Below are 26965 nucleotides of genomic sequence, written 5' to 3' on the forward strand. Positions count from 1 at the left end.
AAGATTGATATCAGCAGGGAAAGCATAAACACCAAATGCCATTGATGGTAGAAGCGCTTGGTAACTCTTCTGCTCCTTTGTACTCTCCCCGAGTGCCGACTTGTTCCTGTTAGGAGTTTGTAATGGTTTCACATTGGGGTGAATGAATTTTGAGTCGCCATATACATATGTGTAATTCTAGTGCTCTTATTTATCCCAAAGGAGAAACAGAATCGCAGAAAAACCACAGAATGTTAATACCAGATGAAAAGATTGCGTTTTCAGTGCTTTCTGAATGCTATTGAAAAGCTCTGTTATTAGCTTCTTCAAAATTAGTGGGGTCAACACAGCAATCTGATACTGTGCTAGACACATGTAACTAATACCTTGCTGGAATTTGTTAGTTTCAAGCTTTTGATGACATTTATTTACATGAAGACTACATTGAAAAGATGCAAGAGCGAAGTTTGGACCACCTGTACTGACTGTCTACCTGAATGGTTAAGACAGCAAATTTTGAGTTAACAAGGGAAAGACTGCTGTTAAATACCTCATGGTGAAGAACCAACCCTGGTACGTTACTTGTTTGCTGAATTACAAAGTAGTTACACTAACACCCGCTGCCCCACCTTCCAGTAGCTCAAAAACTGTATCTGCTGACTGAATGGTAATCAATGACTATGCAGTTTGTGGGATAATGTGTCAGCTCATATATAATCCATGAAGTGCTGTATCTAGACTGGACTTTGCTGGACAGCCATGAGAAGATAGCGGGGCAGAAAAAAATAGCATAGTTGAAACCCATTTTTGACTTACATTAGTGATTTTTTTTTCCTCAGGACAAAGAAATCATTTAATTGGAAGCGTATTATGGTACTTTTAAATGATAAATTTTAGTTCAACAAAGAGAATGATTTTGCTTATTTAAAGTGAAATCTGGTAAGCAGCGGTTAATTTAATTTAATTAAACAGGATATAGCTGAAAACAACCTAGAAAATGTTTGTAGCTGAACTGTTCTTTCATTTCATATAAAAGATTGTGTCCTAAAACCTGGTTCTTGAATTGGATTAAAATCCAGCGCTCTTAATTTGCCAAAGTAAAATATGAAATTATTCCTGGACTTTGGCACTTTATGTGCATGAACAGTGTGTTGATAAAGCATGTATGAAATAGCCTTCTGAAATCAGTATTGCAAAACTCTTCTTAGTACCTGTCAGACCAACCGTAGGGGCCGGGTGACTACTTTCTTTGCTGCCATGATACCTTCCTCCCTTGCTGGCATCGTGGTTCTTTCTGTACTTGCTACTAAAAGTGCTGAGAGGTGAACGCACATAATACTTCTGAAAGCCAGATCATGTACTTCCCACACAAGTGCTTTTTCTTAAGACAAAATCCATGTACAATCTCCATAGAAGAAAAAGCAACTCCTTTAGTTCATTTCTTGCAAGGGATAGTTGGGAGTGTTTATTTTTATTTTTTTGGTGTAACTCCCTAATCTCCTGTACTGAAATGAGCATCTGCCATACACTGAAATATTACGTACTTAACAAAATCTTCTGGTGCTAAGGAAACAAAAGAAAACATGGATTTCTTCTGTCCAAGAAATTGTTAGTGTCTTTCAAAGTCAGGGGTACTAGTGTAGTCATGGCAGATGAATAAAATTGGTGGCATGAGAATTGTTAATATTCTGGTCAAAAGGATAAGGTAGGTGTGTTTTGTGTTCACTGCCTTTGATATTTTTCTGAGGAGATTTGGCTTCAACATGCATTTTGGCTTCTTTCACACACATGGGAAATCAGGCAGACTTACTTTTTCTTTAAGTGGTCCAGGAGAGGACTTTATTACTACAAATTAAAGATGTAATAACAAAGTTCTGGCCCCGGGCGCAGCGTCTGGAATGGGCACCATGCGATGTTTTTCAATGGGCTTAAATTGGAGGTTATAAAACTTCACTGATTGTTTTATTCCTTCAAATTGAAAAGTTTTTTAGAAAATGAGACTTTGAATCCATTGTCTCCAGTACTAAAAACTGCATTGCAGTGTACTTTGTGTCCTCTTGGCCAGTGGAGGCAAATGGAGAAGTATGGGGAGAACTCCATAAACATAATTGCGAGAATGCAGAACTTCCAGGATAGTATTTGAAATATATTTGAATACTTTCAGATAGTATTTGAAATTGAAAGTTTCAGGTAAACTAGCGTTAAAAAGTACAAAAGGCTGGTATGCTGCTGAACTAGAACGGGTCATCAGATAAACAACTGGAATGAACCAAACTTTGTTGCAGTGCGTTGCAGCGTGTGTACTTTCAAATCTTAACGTGGAGTAAAAGTGCACTTCACAAACCGCATCTTTGCATCGTGCCCACTTTCTGCCTTTTGGTTTGTGTTGCATAGTAGTCCCGGAGCTTGTAGGCAGGTGTCCTTCTGCGTTGCTCGAAGCAGGGAGATGCACCCAGAGAGCACCTCAAATGCAATCTAACAAGTGTGGGGTCCCTAGGACTGGATTAAAGCTGGGCTGAGGTACACTCTTGAAATCCATATGATATGGGTGTGGGTTTCATTCGAGAGATCTACTTGTGTCTGAGCTGCGCTCTGCTCACACACCTGTAGCTTTTACAGTAGGTGTTGCTCTGAGAATGTTTTAGGTAATTCACTTTTTCTTTATTTAAAAAAAAAAAAAAGGGGGGGGAGATTTTGAGACAATTCAACCTGCTGCTTCTAAAACTTTGTTAGACAAAAGTGCATTCTTCCTTATTGTTTAGCTCCTATTTATAGATAGCACACATTTGTTAAAGTTTTCAGTTTAAATGCAAAACATTTCCATACGCTCACTCACCAGCTACCCCACATGCCTACACTATTGCACTTCATTTTTTTTTTGGAAGCTATTATTGTAAATAATGGACCTTTATTTCTTTTTGTCTCTCCCTGAAGCTCAAGTTTCTTTCTATCTGCAATGCAGATACAGTTTTAAAACTCTAATACACATTCCCTCATTGTATAATGCATGTGAACTGAATGTGGACATAAGTGTACTATATTATTATATCAGTTTTTGCTATCACTAGTTATTGTAATAACATCAAATTATGCTAGCCTCTAAGTCTGCATTTTATTTGTAGATGTTTTCTTCAGGAAAAAAAAATCAAAGGAGTGACAGTAGTTATACTGTTACTTAATTAAAAATATTATTTTCGAGCAAGCCATTTGTTTGTGGCTTTCTTCCTCTTTTCTGTTCAACTTAATAGAAATTGAATTTTATGAGTTTGTGACCTTTGTCAGTCACGAAATATAAAACGTTTCTCTACGCCATCAAACCAGAGATACATATCAGAAGTTTGTGACTTCTGGGAAAATACCATTTTGCCTTGCAAAGTACTGGAGGCTTCTGAGAAATGACTTCAAGTATTTACAGACTGTTATTTGTGTTTGGAATTGTTCAGCTATTGATTTAGGCCTCATAAAGTAGCTAAACAACACGGTGTCTGAAAAATGCATTAGCCCTGATGATAGGAAGTTTTTCAGTGTGCTCAGAAATTGCGCAAAGTTTAGCTTTCCATGTAAAGAAAAAAGCTCAAATGTCATAGCTTGCATGATATGGCAAGGAGAAGCCCTCAGCTGTGAACAGAAGTGTGAACGGAGAGCTCCTGTCCCTATGAAGTACAGAAACAAAGCTGCAGTGAGGTTAGTACTTCCTGAAGCCTTCTCAGCTGACCTGGAAATCTCTCTATATGCTTACGTGATTTCGCTGTTGCTTTCAAAATCCTGTTGGTAGCCGTCAATCTGTTAAGGGTGAGATGGGTTTTAACTTCGGAGCTTCTTGGGACAGGAGCAGGGGCTACTGAGCCAGCACTTCCATTGTTCAGGGCAGGGGGGATCCAGTAGCAGAAATTGGGAAGCTCAAGTTGGATGCATACCATGCAAAGACAAACAAAAATCCACAACTTTACAGTAAAAAAAAAAAAAAAAAGTTTGGGGATACTTTTATATTTTTATTGAAGAGTATTTCTGTTGATAAGTTAGCTGTCAATAACACACTGTGCCTGATTAAAACAGTTAAACGGACGATGGACTGAAATTACCTGATGCTTCTCTTTGCAGGCTGAAGAACAATGGCTTCCTTCAGCAACCTGACTATTGGTATTGCTCTTGCCAGTTTTACCACGTTTCAGCTCCTGTTCCATGTTTTAAGTTCTTGGTTATCAACACGGATAACACCTGGTTTTAACAATCTCAGCCAGAAAAGGAAGATCGAATGGAATTCAAGGTAAAGTGTTGAAAACAAACTACAGCTAATGAACTATCTGCTCTTTTCAACACTTGAACCACCTGCGTGTGTATATGTCTAAAACTGCTCATAATGTCACTTAGTTAAACGCGCTCGGTGATCAGCAGGACAGTTCTGCTGGTAAAATGCTGAGGCCCCTGTGTAGGCACGGAGCATTAACACTTGTATGATAAACACTTCTTTAGACAGTGATATGCAAATTACAAGGTAAGTTTTAAAAAGAAAACAGTGACCGCTGGCAGGGACTAAGCTAATGTGGATTAATTTTAAATGGTTTCTCTCTGATGCTTCTACTTGGAGAAGTACAGAATTCCTTTTCCCCAAACATAAATGAAAATTATCTATGTTTCAATTTATTCTGTGATCTAAATGCAAGTTGCTCTCTTCTCCCATTCTACTGCTACAACCTGCTTTGGGTAAGTTTGGGTTTTCAAAGAAATTTACTGAATCATCAGTGTAGCACTGCGGTGAGGCAGCGTTATGCTATAGTTACAGGACAGCTACGTGGGTATTTTGGTGGGGAAGGGGACTGCAAGAAGAGGAGGAGGACATTACGAGACACCAGGTAAGTGTTTGGAAAGGAGTTGCCAAAACTTGCTCTAAAACCTTTCCCCATTCCCTTTGTGTTTTTTCAGTCCTGTCGCTGGGATATATCCAGGTGTATTACACTTGTCCTTCAGACAGAGCGCTGGTAGCAGCTTGTTCAGTCCAGGGAGTCTTTTCGGGATGAATGCTTTCCTCACTTTTAAGCCACAGAGGAAGTATAGGGTAGTAATTGCAAACAGGTCACCGAGGTTTTGTTTGCAATACAATACTCTGAAAGGTTATACATATAGAGTACACAAGTTTCTACAGTTGAAAGGAATTGATATAGCACAACTTCATGCTTGAGTAGCCTATTACAATGTTCAGATGTTTTTCAGGTGTTTCTCAAATCCTGAGCTCAAAATTTTGTATTGCACTGCTGTAACTGCATTCCAAATGCATTAGTCTTATACTTTTCCTCCCCTGTGCCATTCAGAGGCATTATCAGGTAGATACTTTTAAAGTTATTTCCACTGGCCTATGAAGCATTAGTAACTCAAATAGTCTTGTCCTTCCATTTGGCAAACGTCCACTTGCAGTGCTTTTAGAGGCACCATCTTAATTTCGGTTCGATCTTTGAATAATTGTTTATCTGCTAGAACATCTCTTTAGGTTGCCGGTTCATCATATCAGTGCAAGCTGAGGTTTATCTCTGTGTTCAAAATCAATAATAAAGGTTGACAAGGAAACTAAACTAAACTTTTATCATGTTGGAGCTGAACCTTTGTCTCAAAGCCACATCGAGTGACCCTTGAATTGCATAATAGGGTTTCTGAGGACATATCCCATGCCTGGTAGCACGATGCTAAGTTGCAGTGCTTTGCATAACAACATACAAATTGTTTCACAGATCACAAGTCTGCTGGAAATAAGCTGTTCTGTAATCTCTGGGCTACTTTGCAGTAAGGTGTTTAACTACGCAAGTTGGTAAAGCACTTTGGGTGTACCCTTTTTTACTTCTTTCTGCAATTTTGCGTGGAGTTTATAGCAGGATGTATATGTTAGCACGGAGGTGAGTCATGGTCCAGTGCGATGCTGAGTTCTGGAGTTAGAAGGCATGAAACTCAGGGCATGGTTCATCAGCAGCTTGTTGATTTTATACCTGAGGAGGGTATGAAGTGAAAGAACAGCTGGCTAATGGTGCTTGTGATTCTATAAAAGATGGACTGTTAACTCTGTTAACTCTGCTAACCAAATGCGGTGTTTTGTCAAACTGCTACATCACTCCAGTGTTTCACTTAAATCAGAAGATGCCCCTAGGGGTATTCTGTGCATTCACAGAATATAGATGGATGTGTATGTATTCTGCATATAGCTATGCAGGTGGAGAAAGTTACTATTGCCTGTTAAAATCAGTTTGGTTAGCGTAAGTGATTTAAAAGTAGGTGTTTGCTCTTTTGTCTTACACTGAACTGATGTAGGGAGCGCTCACACAAACGGTTCTGTTGGCAGTCCTGAAGGAAACTGGCACAGAGGATGGTTCTGCATTTTTATCAGCTCAGCTGGGTCTGGAGCAGGGCATCTGTCTGAAATGAGCTGTAGCATTGAAAGTATATTGTTAGTTTGGAGGGTTTTTTGAATTAAGCATTTGAACTGCAGCTCTGGTTTGTGTTTTCCATGCTGTGGATTTGTTCATTCTGCCCTTCCAAGAATAAAGAGCCAATAAGTAACTGGTTGTGGGATCTTAACTATGCAGATTCTCAAACTGAGTTAGAAGCTATACTTTGACACGGATGTAGTATAACTTTCTTGTCTGTTGGGCATAAATTCCTGTCACTCCTTCTACAATACTTATTTGTATTGCTATTATGCAGTTGTAAAAATATGTGTATTAGGTAGTAAAGGAATAAGCATGCAACTTACCAGGGCAACTCTTTTTTTTTTTTTCTTTTCAGTTTAATGAGGAGTTAAAGGATGCAAGCTTTGACAGTAATTTCAAGGAAATGTACTGAGCTTGATAGCTTGACCTAGATTCCATGTTAAAATGAAGTGTTACGCTGTTTCCCTTCTGTCTCCTCTTCTGTGGAGAAACTTCAAAGTTAAGGAGGAAGTCTGCTTTCTTCCTGCCTTCCTTTCTTTCTCTCTTTATTCCTCTCTCTCTCTTTTTTTTTTCCCTCTTTAAATGCTGTGTTTGTGTATAGGTTGTAAGCTTATCCAAACTAAGGTTTGAATAAGCAGCCACTCCTAAGACAAACTGCAACTGCAAACTAATGAACTATATGCTAGGGCAAATTTCACTTCTTCCAGCATTTCCTCTCCTAAAGTTCAAAAACCTCGGGTATTTCTTAAACACTAATCTTATATGCAATGCTTTGTTAAAGCAAATAATATGTTAAGCAAGGATACAAAGTTCCTAGCCTTCTGTAATTCTGTGTTGAAAGAGTTGATGCTTTAATTAAACTATTAATTATCATTAAGGTTCTGATAACATAATTTTCTTTCTTTGGGGGAAAAGAAAAGAAAAAATCCTGTGCTATAATGGTTAGTACATGTTTTTATTCAGCATGCTACACGTGAATATTCATATTGTATTAATCTCCATTCAGTTTTTGGAACACTTCTGAAAAAGCTGCTGAAAATAGCATCATACACTTTTTAAGCAAATTGTAAATGCAGACTTCCTTCATGAAAAGTGATAGAATCTTCTAATGCCAGGAGAAGATAATACATCCCCTGGAAATAGACTAAGGGTTATAAACCCTTCTTACTTTGGAAAGTATTCTACAGGAATTACTATCTTGCGTGGTAGAGTCGAGACTCTGGAGAGTGATATATGCACATTTAAACTATGAATAACTTCAAAATACATTTATTCAATATGTACAAAGACAAGACTAGTAACTAACAGCAGCTGTACGTTTGTGTGTACGTATTGCTGTGGATGCGGAGCGAAGGAGTTTCTGATCGCTCAGCCCTAACTCAGAGTTCTCATCTTTCAAATACCATCCATCATTCAGTTAAAATACTGCTGCGCTTCACTTTTTCATCCTAGTCATGCTTAGGAAGTGGGAAAGCAGTCAGCAGCTGCACACGTAGGTGCAGCTTATAGCAGTGTTCAACCCCTGGCCAGAGGAACGAGGCTCCCGAGCTGGACCTGCGCCCACCGCATTGTTCTGCCTTCCAAGAATACTTTGGGGCTGCACAGGGGCAGTGTGGCCCTGGCCATGTGCTGGCAGGAGCCCTCCTGTGCCCTAGGGCAGGCAGCTCTCCAGGCGTGTTGGCCTTCGGTGTTTATCTGCGTTCCACCTGCAGCCTGTATGCTCAGTGCTGACATCTTTGGACATGGGTATTTAGGACTAGAGCATGGGCAAGGCAACCCTGACTGCTGCAATTCTGTGTAAGAGGAGTAAAAAACTGCGCAAGGAAGGCTGCGAGCTGCTGGCTGTAAGAACCTGCAGCTGTTACATGTGCAGCTGTAGCTTGTGAGTTTTCTCTTGGAGGGACAGAATCTACTTCAAGTGCTCTGGCAATTCTTTCTGAAACGTTCATTGATAGGACTTTTAATTTAATGTCCCTCTTTCCAAAACGTGGTCTCAGGAGATGTGTGTTGGGCCACCTGTTAACTTGGTGCCAGGACAGAGAAGCCGGCTGCTGTGGCAATCAGCCAATGTGAATATAAAACGCAAGGTGCTTTCCTCTAGTTTTTCCAGCACGTGGTGCAGTGCAGTAAGTATTTGTTTGAGAACTGGATGTCATATTGTCTGTAAGGACCCATTAATATATGGGATAATCAGGGGAAAAAAATGTAGATCTCAGTTACTGTACTTTAAGACCCCACTTTCTGTTCAATGCATCCCTTCCTTTGTCACCATCCCTCCCCTCCCCCTTTATTTAACAGGTATTTTCTACTTTTTGACTCTTTCCCACCTGACATCAAATGAGTCGTTGGTAGTAGCATAAAGAAGAGATGCAACTGAGCGGGACTTTGGATGCATCCTACATGAAGGAGGAGGTGAATGGCAGTATCTCCTTGTGACTGTGATCTCTCTTTCAGGACAGTGTCCACATTCCATGCCTTGGTGGTCGGTGGGTTTTGTCTGTATATTTTGGTGTACGATGACGCTGTTAACGCTGACCATCTCTGGTAAGACATTTTGCGGATATGTTGCACTTATGCAATAAAATAGCATAACTAAGAATGGAAAACAGTTTTGCTGTTTATTAATTACTGAAATAATTGTTTTATTTTCTGTTAAAATACGCAGTTGTGATGTGATGTGTCCGTTTTTGTCTGTAATACGTGATAATTCCAAATTATTTGTCAGTGCTAATCCCTTAGTTTATTGTCTTTATTCGCTTCACAGAGAGGCAATTGATTTGGAATAGCAAATTACATTACTAATCCATAAAACTGAGCATGTAAGTGTAAGCTGACAAGACTGAAACTATGCTATTTAGTATAATCATTTTAAATCAAAATTGAAATGCTGTTGATAGCCTTGGAAAAAAAAAAAAAAAGGAAAAAGCTGGTGGGGCCTACTACATATTTAAAAATATATGAAGAAAGTGATGAGTTAAGATGTTTGTATTTCAGCCTCTCAAAAAGCTTCTACCAATATTTGTTTAAGAAAAATAAGATGAAAATAATGCTATTTTCATAAGGAATTGGATTGTTTAATAAATTTATAACATTTTCTGTAGCTATCAAATACTCTATTTTCAGCTTGATCTTTTAGTGATTTCTAGTTATATTGAGTTACATTGTGTTGTGTTTTTTTTATGCTTATTTTTGAGGGGGGGATATAAGATGCCTCTTGTGTTAATTAATTATAGAGTGCAGTTGATGTTTTTGACATCTCACTCATTACCCTCTGAAAACTCTTTCCCCCCTGAAGGAAGAGGCCGTATTTTTCCAGCAAAGTGATTACCTCCTATAAGTTTAATTTTACACGTCTTGTCAGAGGCTGCTGTTTTTAACCTTGTCAAAGGACTGTATTATGAGTCAGTTTAAACTTAGATAAATGTAACAGCTGATGCTTGTTCTGCTCTTTTGATATTGTAAACTAATGGAAGTGCAGTGTGGACTAGACAGAATTGGGTGCTTGAAGCTACGAGTTCTGATCGTATCTCTGCCACTGACTTGTTATGTGGCTTTCATAAATGCAACACTAATTCATAACACAAATCTAACAACATTGGCCTCTCATGGATGTAGTAAAACAGGATTAAATTGCTGGCTGTCTTGGATTTTTTTTCTGTATATACTAGTATCTTTAGAGAAACCAAATACACTGAATATGTTATGAGATCTGTTAACCACGATGAAAAGGAGGCTGTTATAACTTGCTCAGTGTATGTGTTGTGGTAAGCTTTATCTGATACAAGCTTTTATCATGGTTTGTTTGAGTAGGCTTTGTTCTAAGCAGTACAAAAGAAATCACGAATGGCAGAAATGAAAACCACTTTGTGATGATAGTCTTCTTTTTTTACTAAATTATGCTGGTACAAATCCAGTAAAAAATAAAAATAAATAGAAAACTAACTTTTTTTTTTCTATTCTTATAAAGTTTGAGAAAAGTTATGTTAGATATTTCTGTATTCTGATCTGAAAGCTTATTGTTTATGGAGTAAAGTCTAGTTTTTGAGTAAATGCCCAGGAATCCTTGACGCAGCTCTCTTGCACTCATGTAGCCTGAGAACATTACTCAGGTGCTCCAACGTTAGACTGCTGGGAAGGTTTTGACATGGGCACTCTTTCCCCGTAGCTATTGCCACCATCTTTGTGCAGTTGTTGACTGTATGACCATGTCCAGTTATTCTCTGCAGGGCTTATATCTATCTCTACCTATAATGGAAAATCACAGGTTCTGAGTCTCAACCTGTCAGCCCAATTTCAGAGCTCATATGAAGCTTAAATGCATGCTGCTGCTGGTACCTGTAGGTCTGGAAAAGGATCAGGACTCCTGCTAAGGCTTTGGGTGCAATGGAGAGAGCACGTGGTATTGCTCTGAGGTAATGCCTGAAACTAGATCCTGCAGATCCTAACAAAGGATAATAAAGACTAGAGCATCCATAAATTAGAGACGTGTTAGCCTTGTGTATGCACACTTTTCTTGGTGGTCTAGGACTTCCTGTAACACTTTGCCTTGTTTTCTGTATGTAATACAGAGTTGGTAACATAGGTGATGTGGAAATTGTTTTTGAGGTGATGAGAATAACATTGTAGAAAATGTGGAGGTGGCAGAGATTAGATAAGGAGAGGGAGACGGTGTAAATAAATGAAATGAGTTGAAGCTTCACAAAAGGGCAGGCTTTTTCATGCAACTGTCCACTTGAAAATCATTAAACTTTGTGAAGTCTGATGTTCAGTTAGCGTTTTGTTTTTATCTAGCATGATCATATCTGCAGAAAAGTTTGAAGAAAGTTGGTCATGTGGACTTTTGTTCATTATATCTGCCTGTGCATGTTCCTGTGTACTCATTTGCCATACACACCTCCTTAGCAATCGCAAACGAGAGAGCTCTTCTCTTCTTGTTTAGGTCACTCCCTGCTTCTCATTCCTGGTACTCGCTTGCATCAAAACTTGGCTGCAAACATCAAAGCTCATAAGCTCTGTTGCACTTCCCATTCAAACAGATCAGGAATCCAGAAAATTTTAGGCTAAATTCTGCATTTTCCATTAATTGAGATTAACTGGCAATCTGACGTGGACTGACTCTTCTTGAAGGTATTGGGAGGTGACAAATGGGTAGTGCAGTGGTGTATGTTGTTGAGATGGTTTAGCAAGCCTAGAGAGGGCTTGCTGCAAGGTGATCATTCTCATGGAAAGGCTGAAGGGAGGTGTCTCTTCCAGTTAAGTCTTGTTTACCAGTATCAGGGAAACAATTTCATACGCTCAGACCTTTGTGTCCTCTCTGGATGAGAAAATGAAGGATACTGAGTGCAGGCTCAACCTGGGTGGTTGTGCTGAATTGATCTGGGTGTGCTCGCAAGTTACAGCTTGGTGCAGCCATTGCTGCAGCTTGGAGCCCTAACAAAGGACTGGAACTATTCACACACCGCCTGAGGTTGTGAGAACACATCTGTCTCTGCTCCACATCTAGCTGTGACTTTCTGAGGCGTTACATCTGAAGGAGCACTTAGCCCACAGCCTACATGAAACCAGGTTTTGAAGCCTGTGAAAAATGCTCCTGTCTCAGATTGTAGTTGAGAGCCTGTTGCATGGCCTCTGTTAAGAGCTGGACACAGCTCCAGGCTCTCCTGGTAATGTTTCTCCTCAGCTCACGGCAAAATTCTGTTGTTGTGAGTCCTTCCATTTTCTTGTAAGCTATCCTCTCGCTCAAGCAACCAATTAGTTTTAGACACCAAGAAAGACTTTAAGATTTAGAGAAGAGATTGTAATAATACAGGAAATCTCTCCCATTGTTTCATTCCAGTAGGATTAAGAAGTAATAGCTAAGTAATAGCATTTTACTGCTTTCTAGCTAGGGTGGACTTTGTATTGAAGGTTGGTTTAAACACACATTTTTTTTTTTTCTTAAAAGTTTTGCAACAAAGACTGCTTTCATAGCCTGTCCTGGGCAGCCCACTTTCTATAAATCTGTAGGTCTGTCCCTTGAAGCTCAATTCATACGTACACAAAACACATCTAGACTAGATACACAACTTAGTTTAATATATATGTGTATATATATATCTTTATGGAGAGAAAAAGAATTGCTTACCAAACTCCTCAAGGTAGGTATGCACAGAGAACAACCGAAGAAAGAACAAAAAAGTTATTTGCTGTGATGTGAATGCTTCCTCCCCTTGAGCAGTGTTCACAAGTTTGGGTGTGTTGAACATCCCAGAGGAACTGAAGTTGTATGTTTGCTACTAAGAGCTTTGCCCGCTGAATGTTTGGCACCAAAAGGGAAGGTACAGGAGGTGGGAAACTATGCCAGAAACGTTTCTGCTGGAAGGTTCCTTGGCTTCAAAGAGCAGGCACATAATTCCTTTCATGTCTCTTTCTATTCTGTTTATTTCTATAAGCATCCATCCTCTTGCAAATGTGAAAAGCATCAGCTGAGCGAGTTATTTTTGTCATCCGCAACAAAGTTTTAATACTGGCAGAAGAACAAAAATGGGGATGTAGAGTGTCAGCTGAAGTGCTAAGAGACACCGCCTGGGCTGTGTGCTTTTATTCACTTAGGCCAGAGAAGCCAGCTCAGGGGACTTGCAGGGTTTCAGTTCTGGACTCCAGCAAGGCTATTGGGGTCTCTGCCCCAAGGCCAGGGATAGTCCTGGTTAGGGTAGCTAGTAGACAGATGGCTTCTATCTGGGTGAAAAAGGAATCCGTTTTTGTGATGAGGATCATCTTCAGCCAAAAGTCATAATGTCTTACTGTTGGGCCAAATATTATGTGACCCGTTGGATGTAATGATGCTTGATATCCGTACGGTCTCTGCAAATTACCTTGTTATAAAGGTTATAACTGCATTTTTGGTGTGTTTACAGGGGTGACCCTTCAATGGTGCAACTGAATATTGCTATTACCACAGGCTACCTCATTTCTGGTAATTATGCAATGTCTATATAATGCACTTAACCTATATATTTATATTAAGTCACTACGCTGGAGATGTGATATGTATACGGCAATTTGAAAAGCCGCAGCAGAAACTGTATTGTAATGGAGTTCTGGGCTGTGGTGAAATCACAGGGTCTTGCCTGCAGATGTGAAAGATGGGAATGTTGTCTCCTCAAGCCCTAAGGAAGTGCCATAGTGTGGCTATGTGATAGTTAGATAAATAGCCACCAACTCCGGCTAATTTTTTGTACTTCAGCCAGTTCAGAAGGTGTTAAAGGGGTTGCCCTTCACTCACTCAGAGTGCCTAGACCTTGGAGCACTTTTATTGCATGTTTCGTCTTATGGCCTGAAAATACTGGCAGGGGAATTTTAATAACCCTTAATACAAGCTGAGGCAAATGGTGCCTGCCCACCTCATCTTGTTTTAAGACAAAATTTAATTGTGTATAAAACTTCAAATTTTTAATTATTTCTTAATACTGCATTAACCCTTAGATATGTTAGAGTTCTTAATTGTTTACTGTCAACTAAGATTGTCATGGGAATTTTGTTACAAAATTATTTGAAACTTATATTGTGTCTGAGGAATACTGACTTACCAAACTTCGTAACTTGGACTATTTCCAGGGAAAACTGCATATTTGGATGAAGTCTTTGATCAGACTGGCCTATATACTTGCTTATCGTACACACTAGGTTTCTCACTATAATGGAATTGATAACTTGGTAATCAGTACACCCTGTTAAAGTGTGGCTTTTTTTAAGTCTCTGGTTTGTCTGTGAGAGGAACTTCATCTTCTGTGTTTAAATTCATTGGTGTCTATTTCTGAATAATTACACACCAGAGTTTCATTATGAATTAATGAATGCCTTTGAACAGAGACCTGAACCTGGCCGCTGATTCTCTTTTACTTCCTTACATAGTTAAATTATTAATAGGAAATGGAGCAGCTGTATCAGATAATATAGAGTCCTGCCTGAGGACAGCCAATCTAAAAGAGATCAAGGCATTCACTGGAGTTAAGAAAAGCATAGGGGTAAGGTCTTTGATTTTGAACCTTGATCATTAGTATTCCATTCAAAGTACCAAGTGTTTATTTATTTGGAGAAAGTAGAGGCAGAAATGGCTTATTCCAGTTTAGAACAGAAAATCTTCTGAATTATCCCCAGGGCAAGAAAAACTTGGTTGTCAAAGCTTTCTTTACACCATTAGCTCATGTCCACAATATCACTTTGGCAGTAATTGGAAAAGTCTGATTAAGATGAACATGCTTCTCGTTCCAAGTGTCTCTTGCAAAATATTTTGGTTAATGGTTCCCTGTTTGCTAATACAATTTTTTTGATACACAAATTCCCTTGCATTTATTGTATGCATTTGTACATCGGCTATGCCCCTTCCTTCCCCATCCCCCTTATTTTTTGGGGGTCACTTCTTCCAGATTTGTGGATTTATAAGTGTGGAGTCTTGCTATGAGATCTTGGATCCACTTTTTCCTTCCAGAATATTTCAGCTAAAGGTATTGCTCCTGTACTTCCACTGATAAGAAAAATAATTCATGGCAACTGTTGGAAGAACAAGGTTGCTTATGCTTTGTCAGAGCTTTTCCTACATAAAGGAAAGCCTTTGGGATAAAGGTGTTCTCTTCAGAGATAACTAATTAATTGCATTTCTACTGGTACCATATATTTGCATTCATACCTCCTAGAAACTTAAAGAAACACTATTCTCAGTTAAATGGTAGTGCACTAACTTGTTCTTTAACATGGTTACTTTTTTCTTGTAGATTTGTTGCTTATTATTTACTACTGGAAGGCAATTGGTGACAAATTTTTTGTAATACATCACTTGGCGGCTCTGTATGCTTACTATTTTGTACTGGTGAGTACTGTATTTTCTAGCAACATAACTAGCAGATGAGATTGAAGACAATGCTTTTATGAATCTCATTTGCTTAATATTTAAAAAAGTTATTCACTGGTTGGTATATTACCTCTGAAAGACATGTTTATATTTCCAATCATCATTACTTTATAAATGGTTTTATCAGTCATTTGGAAGCTCTTCTCAGTTTTTGCTGTAGAGAAACTTTGAGGGGCTTTTACATGGTTACGGAAAGGGATCTCAAATAAAACCACAAATCTGAATATTTATTTAGAAAATCAGAAGCTGATTTCAGTGGGTTATGTTCTGCTTGTTTCCATATTTGTAAGGCCATAGGTCAGTGACCTCTAACTCTGGTCAGCTGGATGTGTTTTTTTTTTTTTTCAGTGGGTTTTTCTTTTTATTTAAAAAGAAAAATAAAAAAAAAAAATGTTATTACACACAGTTTTGTCACCCAGACGCAAACACTTTACTGTTATGGTAGGTAGGGTTCTGAAATGTATTCCACTTTGAGTTACTGAACAGCTGACATGCTAATATGTAATATTAGTACACTGACCTGAAAAATGTACTATTATATGAAGTTCATGAGTATTTAATAAAGGGACCATATTCATTGTTTAGTATAGGCTAATTTTAAATTTTGTTATAAATGTCTGAGATTTCTCATTGAGTATTTTTTATAAAGATTGCTGTTGACTTTCTGGGACTTCTTTTTTAAACTTGTTTTGTTGGGGAAGCAGTGGATGATTATTAACTCTTTATATCTCTAAATACCTGTGGCGAACATTAATGAGAAGAGGCAAAGAGAAGGGTACTGTTCTAGGCTGAAGACTAACTTCGTTACTCTTTGCTGCTGGTGTTTCTCAAAGATGCATATGTGATTTGGTAGAAATCCCACTGAACTCCAGATTAAGACTGCTGAATTTCTTCTGAAAAGCTCATTCAATAAATAAAGAAATGCTATAAAATACCATTTGCATCACTTACAACACTTCTTTCCCTACCTACTTCATGAATCCTACACTTACAGTATTAAAAATGTGTCAAGACATCAGAGTACAGTCAGATTTTCCATGTAGTGGTTTAAAGGGAATGAAGTACACTGACAAGTAACTACTCTGCTTCTAGTTAAAAAATAATAATATCTACTACTGTTATCATGGATGAAACTGAATTAGAGCTGAATATTAGAGAAATGAAAGTATCACTACTAGGGGTAATCCCTAATGCAGAAAATTCAGTAGTTGTTTCCGCCCTCGGATGTCTATGCCTTACTCTAATTCTGTTACTCATGTGTATCTTATTTAGAAAATTGCTCTTGCAGTTAGGAAGTTAGGACAGAATTTGATAATGAACACAGTTTTTCTGTTTGCTGTCGTACTAACTTATGTGAAATGCCTGAAATAGGGGGGGCAACCCCTTCAATGGGGGGAAAAAGCAATGATGGCATATGTTGTGGGTTGTTAGTGGTGTGGCTGAGAGTTTTTGTTTGTGTTTGTTTTTTAAATGACTTTATCTCTCTACCTGCCAAGTGCTGCTTACCCAGTCATTATGCAATGAGATACTATTTCCAGCACATAGCCCAACCAGAAGATAAGACAGAGGATTCTGTACTTTGTCATTTGGAGGGTAGTGTTCAGTTGCAACGTGTATCGGTGTAAAAGTACCATGCTCTTATCTGGATACTGGCATAAAAAAAAAAAGACATGCTATTCTTCCATCTTGGAGGATATGGCAGGGGCTACAACAGAAACAGTGGAACAGGTTTTCCCTGAGGTGGGGGGAGAGAAGAATTAAGGGCTTTGTGTGCCCTTTCTGCTGCGAACTAAGAGCCAGCAATTCATGTTGGCAAATCGCAGTTCTAAAACAATGCAGGGATGTTCTTCTTCCATGTAGTGTTTCTGTTCAGGTTTGTTTAAACATGAGAAATCCAAAATATTTATAATCCTCTTGGGCAGTGCCATTATAGTTATAACCTATGACAATTTGTGCCAGTCTTCTCTAGGTAGCCTTCTATAGATTTCCTTTACCATTTACCTGTAAATCTTTTAAAGAATTATTTAAAATAAAAAAATACTCTTTAAGATACCTGAAGGACAGTTGCATCTTCTGTAGAAAACTTAATTTTGAAATTTTAAGGAAGTTTGCCACAGCTACCAAACTTGATTACTGTCAGTTTTAATAAAAACAGTTGAGACATTTTATCACTGTGTATACTTGGAGGCTTTAATCAAGGTTTATCTGCTAGATTGTTGATTTTTCTATGTCTGTTCTGTCTTTGTCTAACTAGAGCAAAGGTCTGTTGGCCTATTTTGGAAACTTCCGTCTGCTTGCAGAGTTCTCCACTCCTTTTGTCAATCAGCGGTAAGCAGTTGTGGATTTTTTTTTACACAGTTCTTAAAATTTTGTTCAGTATGGTGATTCCTCTCACTTAGATTTTTGTCGTTGAACATCTGCTAAAAGGGAACTTGCACAACTAAGGACTACTACCTGGAAGACTGTTTTGCTATGAAAACTTTTAGCTGCTATAGCTGCAAACAGCATAACTGGTGGATTTGCTCTTGAGATCCCTTTTGGAGTAGACCATCCTTCATATCAAATGCTAAATTTTTGTGAAACTACAGAATGACAAAAATTCATAAATTCAATATTGTTTATTAGCATGGGTGTTTAGTCAGTTATTATAGCAGAAGCCAGTGATTTCAGTAGGGATTTCTTCAATATTGTGGGTCGGGAACAGAAGAGACATGGCTTCTTTTAAGCTTATTTTAGTGATACAATGAAGAGGAAAGTAAGAAAATGGGGTGGTGGGAAGGTGGCCTTGTAATCTGAAGGTGGTATTATCCTATAGATTTCTATATTGACAGTCGCGTCCCAGTCAGTGTTCTCCCAACTGTCTTATTAAATAGATTTAATCTTAGAAATGTTGAAGTGGTACCTATACAGCTGCTAACCTTTCAGATTAATTAAAAGCAATATGTTATAAAATGCCCGTGGTGAGACTGTGTCCTTGAAAACCCACATTTACTGCTTTCTGAGAAAAATGGAAATCTCTGTAGAAGATGATAAAGTCCATTGCACTAAGGGATGTCATCTCATTAGTGCATGATTTTTTTTTCCTTGAATTTGAAGAGAACCAGATCCATAAGACAGCAAGCTGTGGATAATGATTTACATTATGTTTTTTGTTTGCATTCTTAGTGTTACCAAAAAAAGACCCAATATCAACATATCAAATGATATTCTGATCCCAGAACTGAAGTATTCTCCTTGTATTTCCTGTCTGTGTTGTTAGGGTTATCTAATTGGAGGTTGTTTCCATGCCAAACATTCAGATCTTTTTATGTTAGTGTCAGCATTTATGTAATTAATTGTCAACAGTGATGGGTAAAACGTTCATGATCACTGTAATTTACGGACTTCTATCTTTCTGAATGTGCTGGGAGGAGGAAATCACTAAGCAGAGGTCCAGTTACCCTTTTCTCCTACAGTTACCTATGTTGGCACATCACTGGAGATTTTAAAAACCTTTTAAAATATCACTAGTTGCCGATTGGTGCAATTTATAGTAACAAGTAATACGTTTGTAGTTATCGTTTTAAAAATAAATTTGAATTACAGTGTAATAACATGGTAGTTGTTGAAATGCAGACTGCTTGGGAACTGGTTTACAGTTTGAATCAGGATTTTCTCTGTGTAATTCCTGTAATGTTCTCAGTATTGTGCAGCTCTCAACTAGGTGAAAAAATGCAGCCAAGCAGAAGAATTTCATAGCATCATTCATGTTGGAAGAGGTCTCTAAGGTCATCTAGTCCAACCTTTAACCTAGTACTGACAAGTCCACCACTAAACCATGCTTCTAAATTTTGCACTTACACGTTTCTTGAAGATGAGGGATGGCAACTCAACCACTTCCCTGGGCAGCCTGTCCTAATGCCACACAACCATTTCAGTAAAGAAATTTCTCCTAATATCCAATCTAAGCTTCCCCTGGCACAACTTCAGGCCACTTCCCCTCATCTTAGGTGCGTGGGAGAAGAGCCTGATCCCCACATTGCTACAGGTGCAATTTGCAAACAATAACTTAGAAATACAAGCTAGAAGCAATTAAAAATACATGATTAATTAAATAAATAAAAATCAATCTTACTGAAATGGCTTTAAGTCTGCCTGGCATCTGTGTGTACGCTTCTTTTGCAGGTGGTTTTTTGAAGTACTGGGATATCCCAAATCTTCAAAGGCCAACATCATCAATGGTGTGCTGATGACAGTTGTGTTCTTCGTGGTGAGGATTGGCGTCATACCGATGTATTACAGCCGGGTAATTTCTTCGTTTGGAACTGAGGGTTTCCAGAGATTAGGGTTTGCAGCCCAGAGCGCCTGGATTATCTCAAGTGTTGTCTTGGATATTATGAACTTGATGTGGATGGTCAAAATTACAAAAGGATGCTACAAAGTTATTTGTCTTGTTGGACAGGAGGAAGCTAAAACTCACAAAAATGGAAAATCTGACTAGAGATCATATGCATAAAATGAAATTCCTGCTATGAAAATAATCTGGGTTCACTGAACCAGTGCACATTTCTGCCATGAAAAGCTCCTGTTAAGGAAACAAGGTATTACCTCTGTACTGATCTTATCTTTCCCTAGCCACACTGCCTGTGCACCCAAGGCCACGCTTTAAGGATCTTATCCAGTGAGGAATAGAAGCAGAAGTTCACAGAAATGAATGCTACGTGTGTGTTCTGAGCACTTAACAAACTACTGACATGAGGAAGGAGCAAACTGGTTACTTGGTTGTTGTCCACCAGTGTGTTTGAAGTGTTTCACTCAGGTTTCTCAGATCAATGTTTTATAAAACTAGTGAATATTGACGTCTCTCTTTTTTTTAAAAAAAACAAAACAGAAACGAAACTCCCCAAACTCTGATATGGTGCAATTTTCCTGGCACGTTTCTATGTTTTCTTCTAGGAATAACAATCAAGATTTCATTCTTGAAAACTTTTTAATTTTTGCAAGGAAAACAAAATCTAGCTTTGATTCTGTGAAGTCTTTTACTGCTTTTTGTTCTGCCTTGTATGAATGCAAACCATTTTGGGAAATTTATGAAATAACTTTATCTAAAATGCTGTATTATAAGACTATACAAGATACCTTAACAATGGTTAAAATTCTCTGATTTTTATGGAAAGGATTCACTTTTGCTGTTTTAGACTACATCTACTAAATCAGTCACGGAAATTATTTCGTAAGTTAATATAGAAAACGTTGTTTGGAAACAGCATAATTCTTACTGGAGTGCTTTTTCCTTTGCTGCTGCTGCCTTTGAGAAACACTGCAACTCTGCTGAGAGTATTTTTAACCATTGACTTTTGGGATGTGAAGTTTAATTGTAAAAAGATAAAATTCTTCTGTATATGTGCCATGTAATGTACAGTATGACTTATATCACAGAAGTGACCCATCTGATGTGATTGCTGATTTTTTTTGGTCACGCTTTCCTTGCTAATCACATCTGAGCTGTTAACTAAAAAATATTCTTGAATTAACTGTGCCAAACTTCTTTAAAGCTGTAACATAATTCTGTGCAATGATAGCTCACATTTGTAGGCACGTTTTTCAGAACTATGTATTTGTCATAGGTACTCACACTGTTCTCCTGCAAACCTAAAGGCTTGGAGGACATTGGAGAAAAATCTTACCATCTAGGAATGCTCCAGAATCTAAATTATAATATTAGAGGATTTTTAAAAAATGATTTAGAACCATATTTATGTATAGTTTTGGTTTTGTTTTGCTTATTTGAATCATATCTGAATTGTGACCGATTAACTTTGTTTTTTTTTTTTTTTTTTTTTTTTATTATGATTACTGCTTTGGAACATCACTTTATTTGTTATATCATCTGGTAAGGTGTGCCAGAAGTATGCATTTTCACTCAGTACTTTAGTGCACATACCAACTATTGTAGCAGACCGTGTAAGCAATTTATGTTTAAACAAAGATGGAAGGTATTTACCCTGCATAGGATATTTTGTTTTCCTTTGCTCCTGTTCCCTTTAACAAAGCTGTGTGAAATAGTTAGTGCTCACCTCTGCTGACCAAGGTGTCAGTGTCCCAATGCTATGATGCTTTTTGGGTGAGAAGCAGAGTTGTGGTACCCGCCCCCCCCCCCCCCCCCCCAGGAATCTGTGGGATGTCGTGCCTTATAACCAAGGCAGCTGCGCTGAGTTTAGTTCCCAGTAACAATGATGTCAGGGAGTATTGTTTGGGGTAGCATAATACTTGCTTTTTTCTGCCTGTTTCCCCCCCCCACTGGGCATTTACCCATACTGTTTCCAATACTGTTGTCTTGAGGAAGATGTCAAGGATCGCCAATAACTCTCTTTTGGGGGTTCTGTTTTTAATAATCCTTCACAAACCCGTCAACAAAAATCTGCTTATGCCTTGGGAAAGATATCAATTAATTTATTAAGCTGCTTTTTTTTTTTTTTTTTAAATGAATGAATGCAACCTTATCTGGGTACCAATAAATTCGTAGTCTTTGTGAACTGATTCTGTGACCCATTTCGCTGAAAGAAGTGGACTCCCTTTATGTTCATTTGCAGAACCTGGTATCTTTTAAAATAGTGGTTTTGGTGTACCTAAAGCAAAACCTAGGATACGTGCAAGCGTTCTGTTTGTATTACCTTTATGATTTAAAGGCATAAATGGAATACCTTTTTCATGTGCTGTTAGGGTCACTAGATCAGGGCATTGGTTTTAATAGTTTGTTCCTTTCTAAAGTAAATTTCAAATTAATAAAGTTCAAACATCTTGGAGAATATGTTCAAAGGTAGAAGCATCTGGTTTTTATTCTGGAGGTAGGATGAAAAACATTGATAAGGAAGATGAGCTGAAGCAGCTCTTAAGATGATAGCTCATGAAAACTTCAGATTTGTCTTTTCTTTGCATTCATCTTTAATATTTCAGTATCTTATTTTTTTGTTTTCAGTGTAGAACATTCATTAAAATGGTCAGTTTTCTTCAGTTCTAGTTAGATTTGTGTATCATAGGAAAAAGTCAAGCTATAAGAAGACTGTGCTAAAACTAGATTGGGAAACAAACAAACAACAACAAAAAGCAACAGCCCTGCATAATGCACATTAGGCAACAATACAGAATGGAAGGGCAGTGGGATAATTATTTTAGAACATGCAATGTTTTGGAATGCTGCACAAAAATAGTGTAATTAAAACAATATCTTGTAGTGCATTTGGTTTTGATTTTCTATTTTGATATTTTAATGAATTACGGTTACGTTCTGATGCATCTACTGTGTGTCAGAAGGCACCTTTCTAATGGCAAACAATATTAAATACTATTGTTTTTATTGTGGGGACTGTAGTAAACAGTTTGCAGAGTTGTGCTGTAATGAATGCATTAGCATAGGGCACTGCTGCCTGCTGTTAAAAGCTTATAATACAGCAAATTAGATAGCCTTGGCACCCATTTTTCAATTGCACTTTCTTAGTTAAAAACTGTTAAAATATTGACAACGCTTAATGTTGCAAACTTGTCTCTTTTCTTTTTTATGCAAAAAAGTAAGTGCATGATTAGTAGCATTGTAATAAACACTATCTTTAGAATGTAATATTACTTTATTAGTGGCTTAAGATTTCTATTTTAACGTTTACGTTGCAAAGCAGACCCTTAGTATGTCACCAGGGTTCTTTGCCATGGACATATTGAATGGAAGGAATTAATCTTGTAAAATATTCGAAAATCCTGTTTTTTTTTTTTTTTTTTTTAAATCTTCTTCAATACCAGGTGACATTAAATGAGCGCGGTGACCATGGGAGAGTCTGTTTGTACCAGTAAAGCTACGTGCAGGAATATGTTCCCCCTTTTTATGGCTTTACTTTTCATCAGAAGATGAATAAATACCATTTTCAGAACTAATACAGGGGAATGGTGGGTCAGGTTTTGCTTTTATAATTGATTTGTGGAAGCAGAACTTGCAGAGAGGAAATGTACTACAAGTACTCATCTTCATGGTGAGTGTTCTAGTGGATTTCAATGAAGTTGAGAGCCTTACACTACAGGGATGCTTAATGGGTATCTGTACGCATACTTCAGTGATGCGAATTCCATCTCTGAAGCCTACTCTACCTCTATAAATACATGCTATTTTGGGTGAGCTCAATGCTTTCATAGCCTAATTGCTTAAAAAATAGAATCTATTGAATAATGAAAAATACTCTATGAGCAGGAAAAATGAGAGGAGCTGACTTTTATATAAATTCTGAACAATTCCAAATTTTGTATTAAAATTTATTAAAAATCAAATTAATTAGTGTCTGGAAGACAATTACTTCCATCTTTACATTAAAAATTATGGCAGAGGATTAGTCATACTGTAAAATTAATGTGAACCTATAAGTAAAGCTCACACAAGTGAGCAAATATGCTCAAGCAAGGTTAGAGAGGAGAGGCAGAGGAGACTGAGAACGCACAGTGCAGGAGTCCAGATGTCTTCCTGCTGCTGTTGCTGGGACAATGGTAGGACGATAAGTAGCAGAAAGGGTTAGGTGTTTCTATATCTCTGTACACAGAGCAAAATGAAACTTTAAAATTTATTTTTGAGCTGTAAAAAATAGCTTATAAATTATTGATTGCTGTATGAAGAGGACTTCATGGACTCGTGTGTGTATATGTACATACAAGCTTTCTGTGAAAGAGCATTTAATAGAGAAGTTTGTTAAATTGTTTTGTAATGCTTCTGCTGAGCCATTCAGAGGAAAATAAAGGGCTGCTTGAAAATTACTCCAGCTTAGGATCTGTTGCAGTGTTCACTGCTGGGGAAAGCCATCAACAAAGCATGTAGAAAGTGACTAGACTTGTCAGATGATGAATGCAAATGTAGAAGACTTCAAAAAGTGTGTGCAGCCCTCTTTCATATTTTTAATAGCCTCCTGTACAATTTCACTAACTGGTTACAAGGAACTTCACAAGGCAGAGTTTCTGTAGGGTGTCTCTATATACGGAATGTATCTGACATCTGGAGAAAAAACAGTACTTCATTGCTGAGATCTGGCACCAGTCAAATGGAAATAACTATCAATATTTAGGAACCTTAACATTCATCCAAACCCAGGTGAAATCTCTGTTGGACAGGTGAAGGTTATGCGATTTTCTGAAAGCAACTTGATGAAAGGTCTTTCTATGGGAGAGAAAAAGAAAGATGGAAAGACGTGCTGCTTGGGATGTTTAGAGCTCTGGGATTAAGCATCAAATCGTACCTTTAGATGGTAACACTTGATAAGTTTTCTTATCCATTACAAATCTCTACTAGCTACCTCCTTTGGCATTCTTACTCTATTTATAATAACCAAGCACTTTATAGCTCAGTAAAGAATGGAAGGTAGCTATAAAGAATGACTTGTATTGTTTTGGTATAAGAAATATTTTGTCAAAACTAGTTCTGAGATCAGTTTCATCGTGTAGTGTCCTGCACCGAGAGGGCATCTGATGATAACAATGTACATAAATTTTTAATCTAGTTGTAAGGTAAAGGAAATGTCTTTAAGGGAGTGATTTATGAAGAGTTCAGCATGCCTTGGCATCAACCATATAATGATTCAGTGTGCTATTTATAACTCCTTAGTCATTGAAAATATAAAAGCAAATAAAATATTCTGTAGTGTATCTTTATTTTTAATCTATGTGTGGGATGTCAAAAATTGTCTTGTGGACGGGACATGCTTTTATGAGCCTATAAATATTTAAGTATATGAGAATCTGCACCCAAGTGGAACATGTTGCATGTAAATTGTCTTCTAAGTTCTTAAATTTGGGTATTTAAAATTTTTTGCTGGGTTGAAAGCAACACATTAATATTACGCTCTAATACAGAGCATAACATTTTGAATGCAACGTGAAATGTGTTGGTTTAGTTTATTGTAACGCTATTCCAGATTCACAGGAGAAATCCATCATATGGTAGGGGGAAGGAGGACAAGGGCTAATCATGAGCTCTGGTATATATTTTATACACGTAACATGCATACATCCAAATATTCTGGGTTGGTTTCTAGCATGCTTGTACCAAACAGTGTTTTCTTTAATATCAATGGATACCTATATATGGAGAATAATTTAACATGTAAGCACAGTTAAACTGATACAAAAACAAATTACAATCTGTTGAGAACAAATGAATTATGATTTAATCATGAGTAATAGAGTCTGTAATTCAAAAAATGTATATATAATCTTGTGTCTAAAAAGAAATTTGATAAATATGGTATAGCTAATTTATACACAGAGCAAGGATAAAGAATGAAAATTCTGCTGGACTCATTTCTGGAAAGTCATGACAATCTGGTTTGCAGTAAAGACTAATACTGTCACAAAATATTAGGATCACATTATTAAATTAAAATAGTAATGTGGCCTGATTGTAGTAGCAATCCTTATCACTGCACAAAAACTTAAAAAATGCAATATAATAATTCTGAAGGTTGATTATAAATGTAATCAGTTGTAGTAAAGTGAATGATGAAATATTAAGGGTTTAAATTTACTTCTTACTATTAAAGTTCCTATTTTTGTTTGCATTTCAGTGATATTGTAGAGCACTTCTTTATTTTATTTGAACAATTTAGGAGCTCGCATGAGGTTAAATTGGCTTTTTTTTTTTCCTTTGATATATGCAATAATGTCAATGAGCAATAAATTGCATGTTGTATGCAAGGTATTGGTACTTCTTAATAAATGAAACAAACAGTTTCTTATTTTGTGATTTTTTTTTTCTTTCTTAATATGGTAGTAGCTTATGTACCTATAATAATAAATGCATTATAAAAGGACAATTTACGTTGGGTTCAGAAGCAGCTGGCTCATCAGAGTGTCATGAAACTGTGTGCTGCATCTTCATTTCTCTAGAAGAATGTGGGGAGTGAGTATGAGCTCTGAGCCAGGCTGGCTGGACTTCTGAAGGGTGAAATTCTGTGTAGGACATCGCTGGGGCCAGGAACGTAACTTGAAATTATGTTGTGTATTGAGGAAAAAGTTATGTTTATATCAGGTAGTATAGTTGTATTGTACTGTACTGTAGTACCACGTTTCAGGATGTAAACCACTTTTCCGCAGGCTGTTGGGATAAAGAGCTACTGTCATGTGCGTATTATAGATGTGATGCATTGCACAGTCCTTTCCTGAATACTAATACAGGCACTTAAGCTCCTTAATATGGCAGTTCTAGATTCTATACGTGTGCCTATGAACCATTAATTGCATAGTAAAGCTTGGAGCTTTCTCTTAGCATGTTCGGAGGAAGTTGCTGATTTATATCTTAGCCATTGACTTCCAAACACAAGAATTGCTTGTGTTTCTCTAAGCTTTCAGGTGTATTATGCAGCGGTTAAGTTACTAGAAGAAGATACAAAGCAGTGCAGTGATTTTTACTTTTTTTTTTTTTTTTTTCCCCCCTCTCGTATTCTAAGGGGAATTTTGTGCCATTTGTAAATTATATTTTTCAGAGTACTAATCTTGCACTGTTACTGTAGAAAATTACTCATTAAGTAGTCGATCTGTCTGGAAGTGACTCAGGCTGGGAATATCTGGAAACCTTATTTGGGGTCAGATGCTATATAGGTCAGATTTCCAACTGCTTGAGAACAGACAATGGGGGCTTGGTGGGAGGCCTTAGTTTGGCACCGGATGGCTTTTACCACTG

General features: G+C 37.6%; 1 protein-coding gene across 7 annotated transcripts in view; it reads left to right on the forward strand.

Annotated features, from left to right (window-relative positions):
* TLCD4 (TLC domain containing 4) overlaps positions 1 to 26016 on the forward strand; it is a 40639-nt gene extending 14623 nt beyond the window's left edge. For 5 of the 7 annotated variants that reach the window (XM_072041846.1, XM_072041848.1, XM_072041849.1 and 2 more), the window contains 6 exons: positions 4081 to 4246; positions 8847 to 8936; positions 13289 to 13347; positions 15146 to 15240; positions 17537 to 17610; positions 19447 to 26016. In XM_072041846.1, coding sequence (XP_071897947.1) covers positions 4092 to 4246; positions 8847 to 8936; positions 13289 to 13347; positions 15146 to 15240; positions 17537 to 17610; positions 19447 to 19762 — 789 coding nt within the window. In that variant the 5' untranslated portion in view covers positions 4081 to 4091 and the 3' untranslated portion in view covers positions 19763 to 26016. Of the gene's footprint in view, positions 1 to 383; positions 553 to 3136; positions 3664 to 4080; positions 4247 to 8846; positions 8937 to 13288; positions 13348 to 15145; positions 15241 to 17536; positions 17611 to 19446 lie in introns of those variants that run through there. The other 2 variants (XM_027462354.3, XM_005018726.6) reach the window with 2 other exon arrangements.
* The last annotated feature ends 949 nt before the right edge of the window (positions 26017 to 26965 follow it).

The sequence above is a fragment of the Anas platyrhynchos genome, chromosome 8 (genome assembly GCF_047663525.1).
Source record: "Anas platyrhynchos isolate ZD024472 breed Pekin duck chromosome 8, IASCAAS_PekinDuck_T2T, whole genome shotgun sequence".
NCBI classification, from domain to species: domain Eukaryota; kingdom Metazoa; phylum Chordata; class Aves; order Anseriformes; family Anatidae; genus Anas; species Anas platyrhynchos.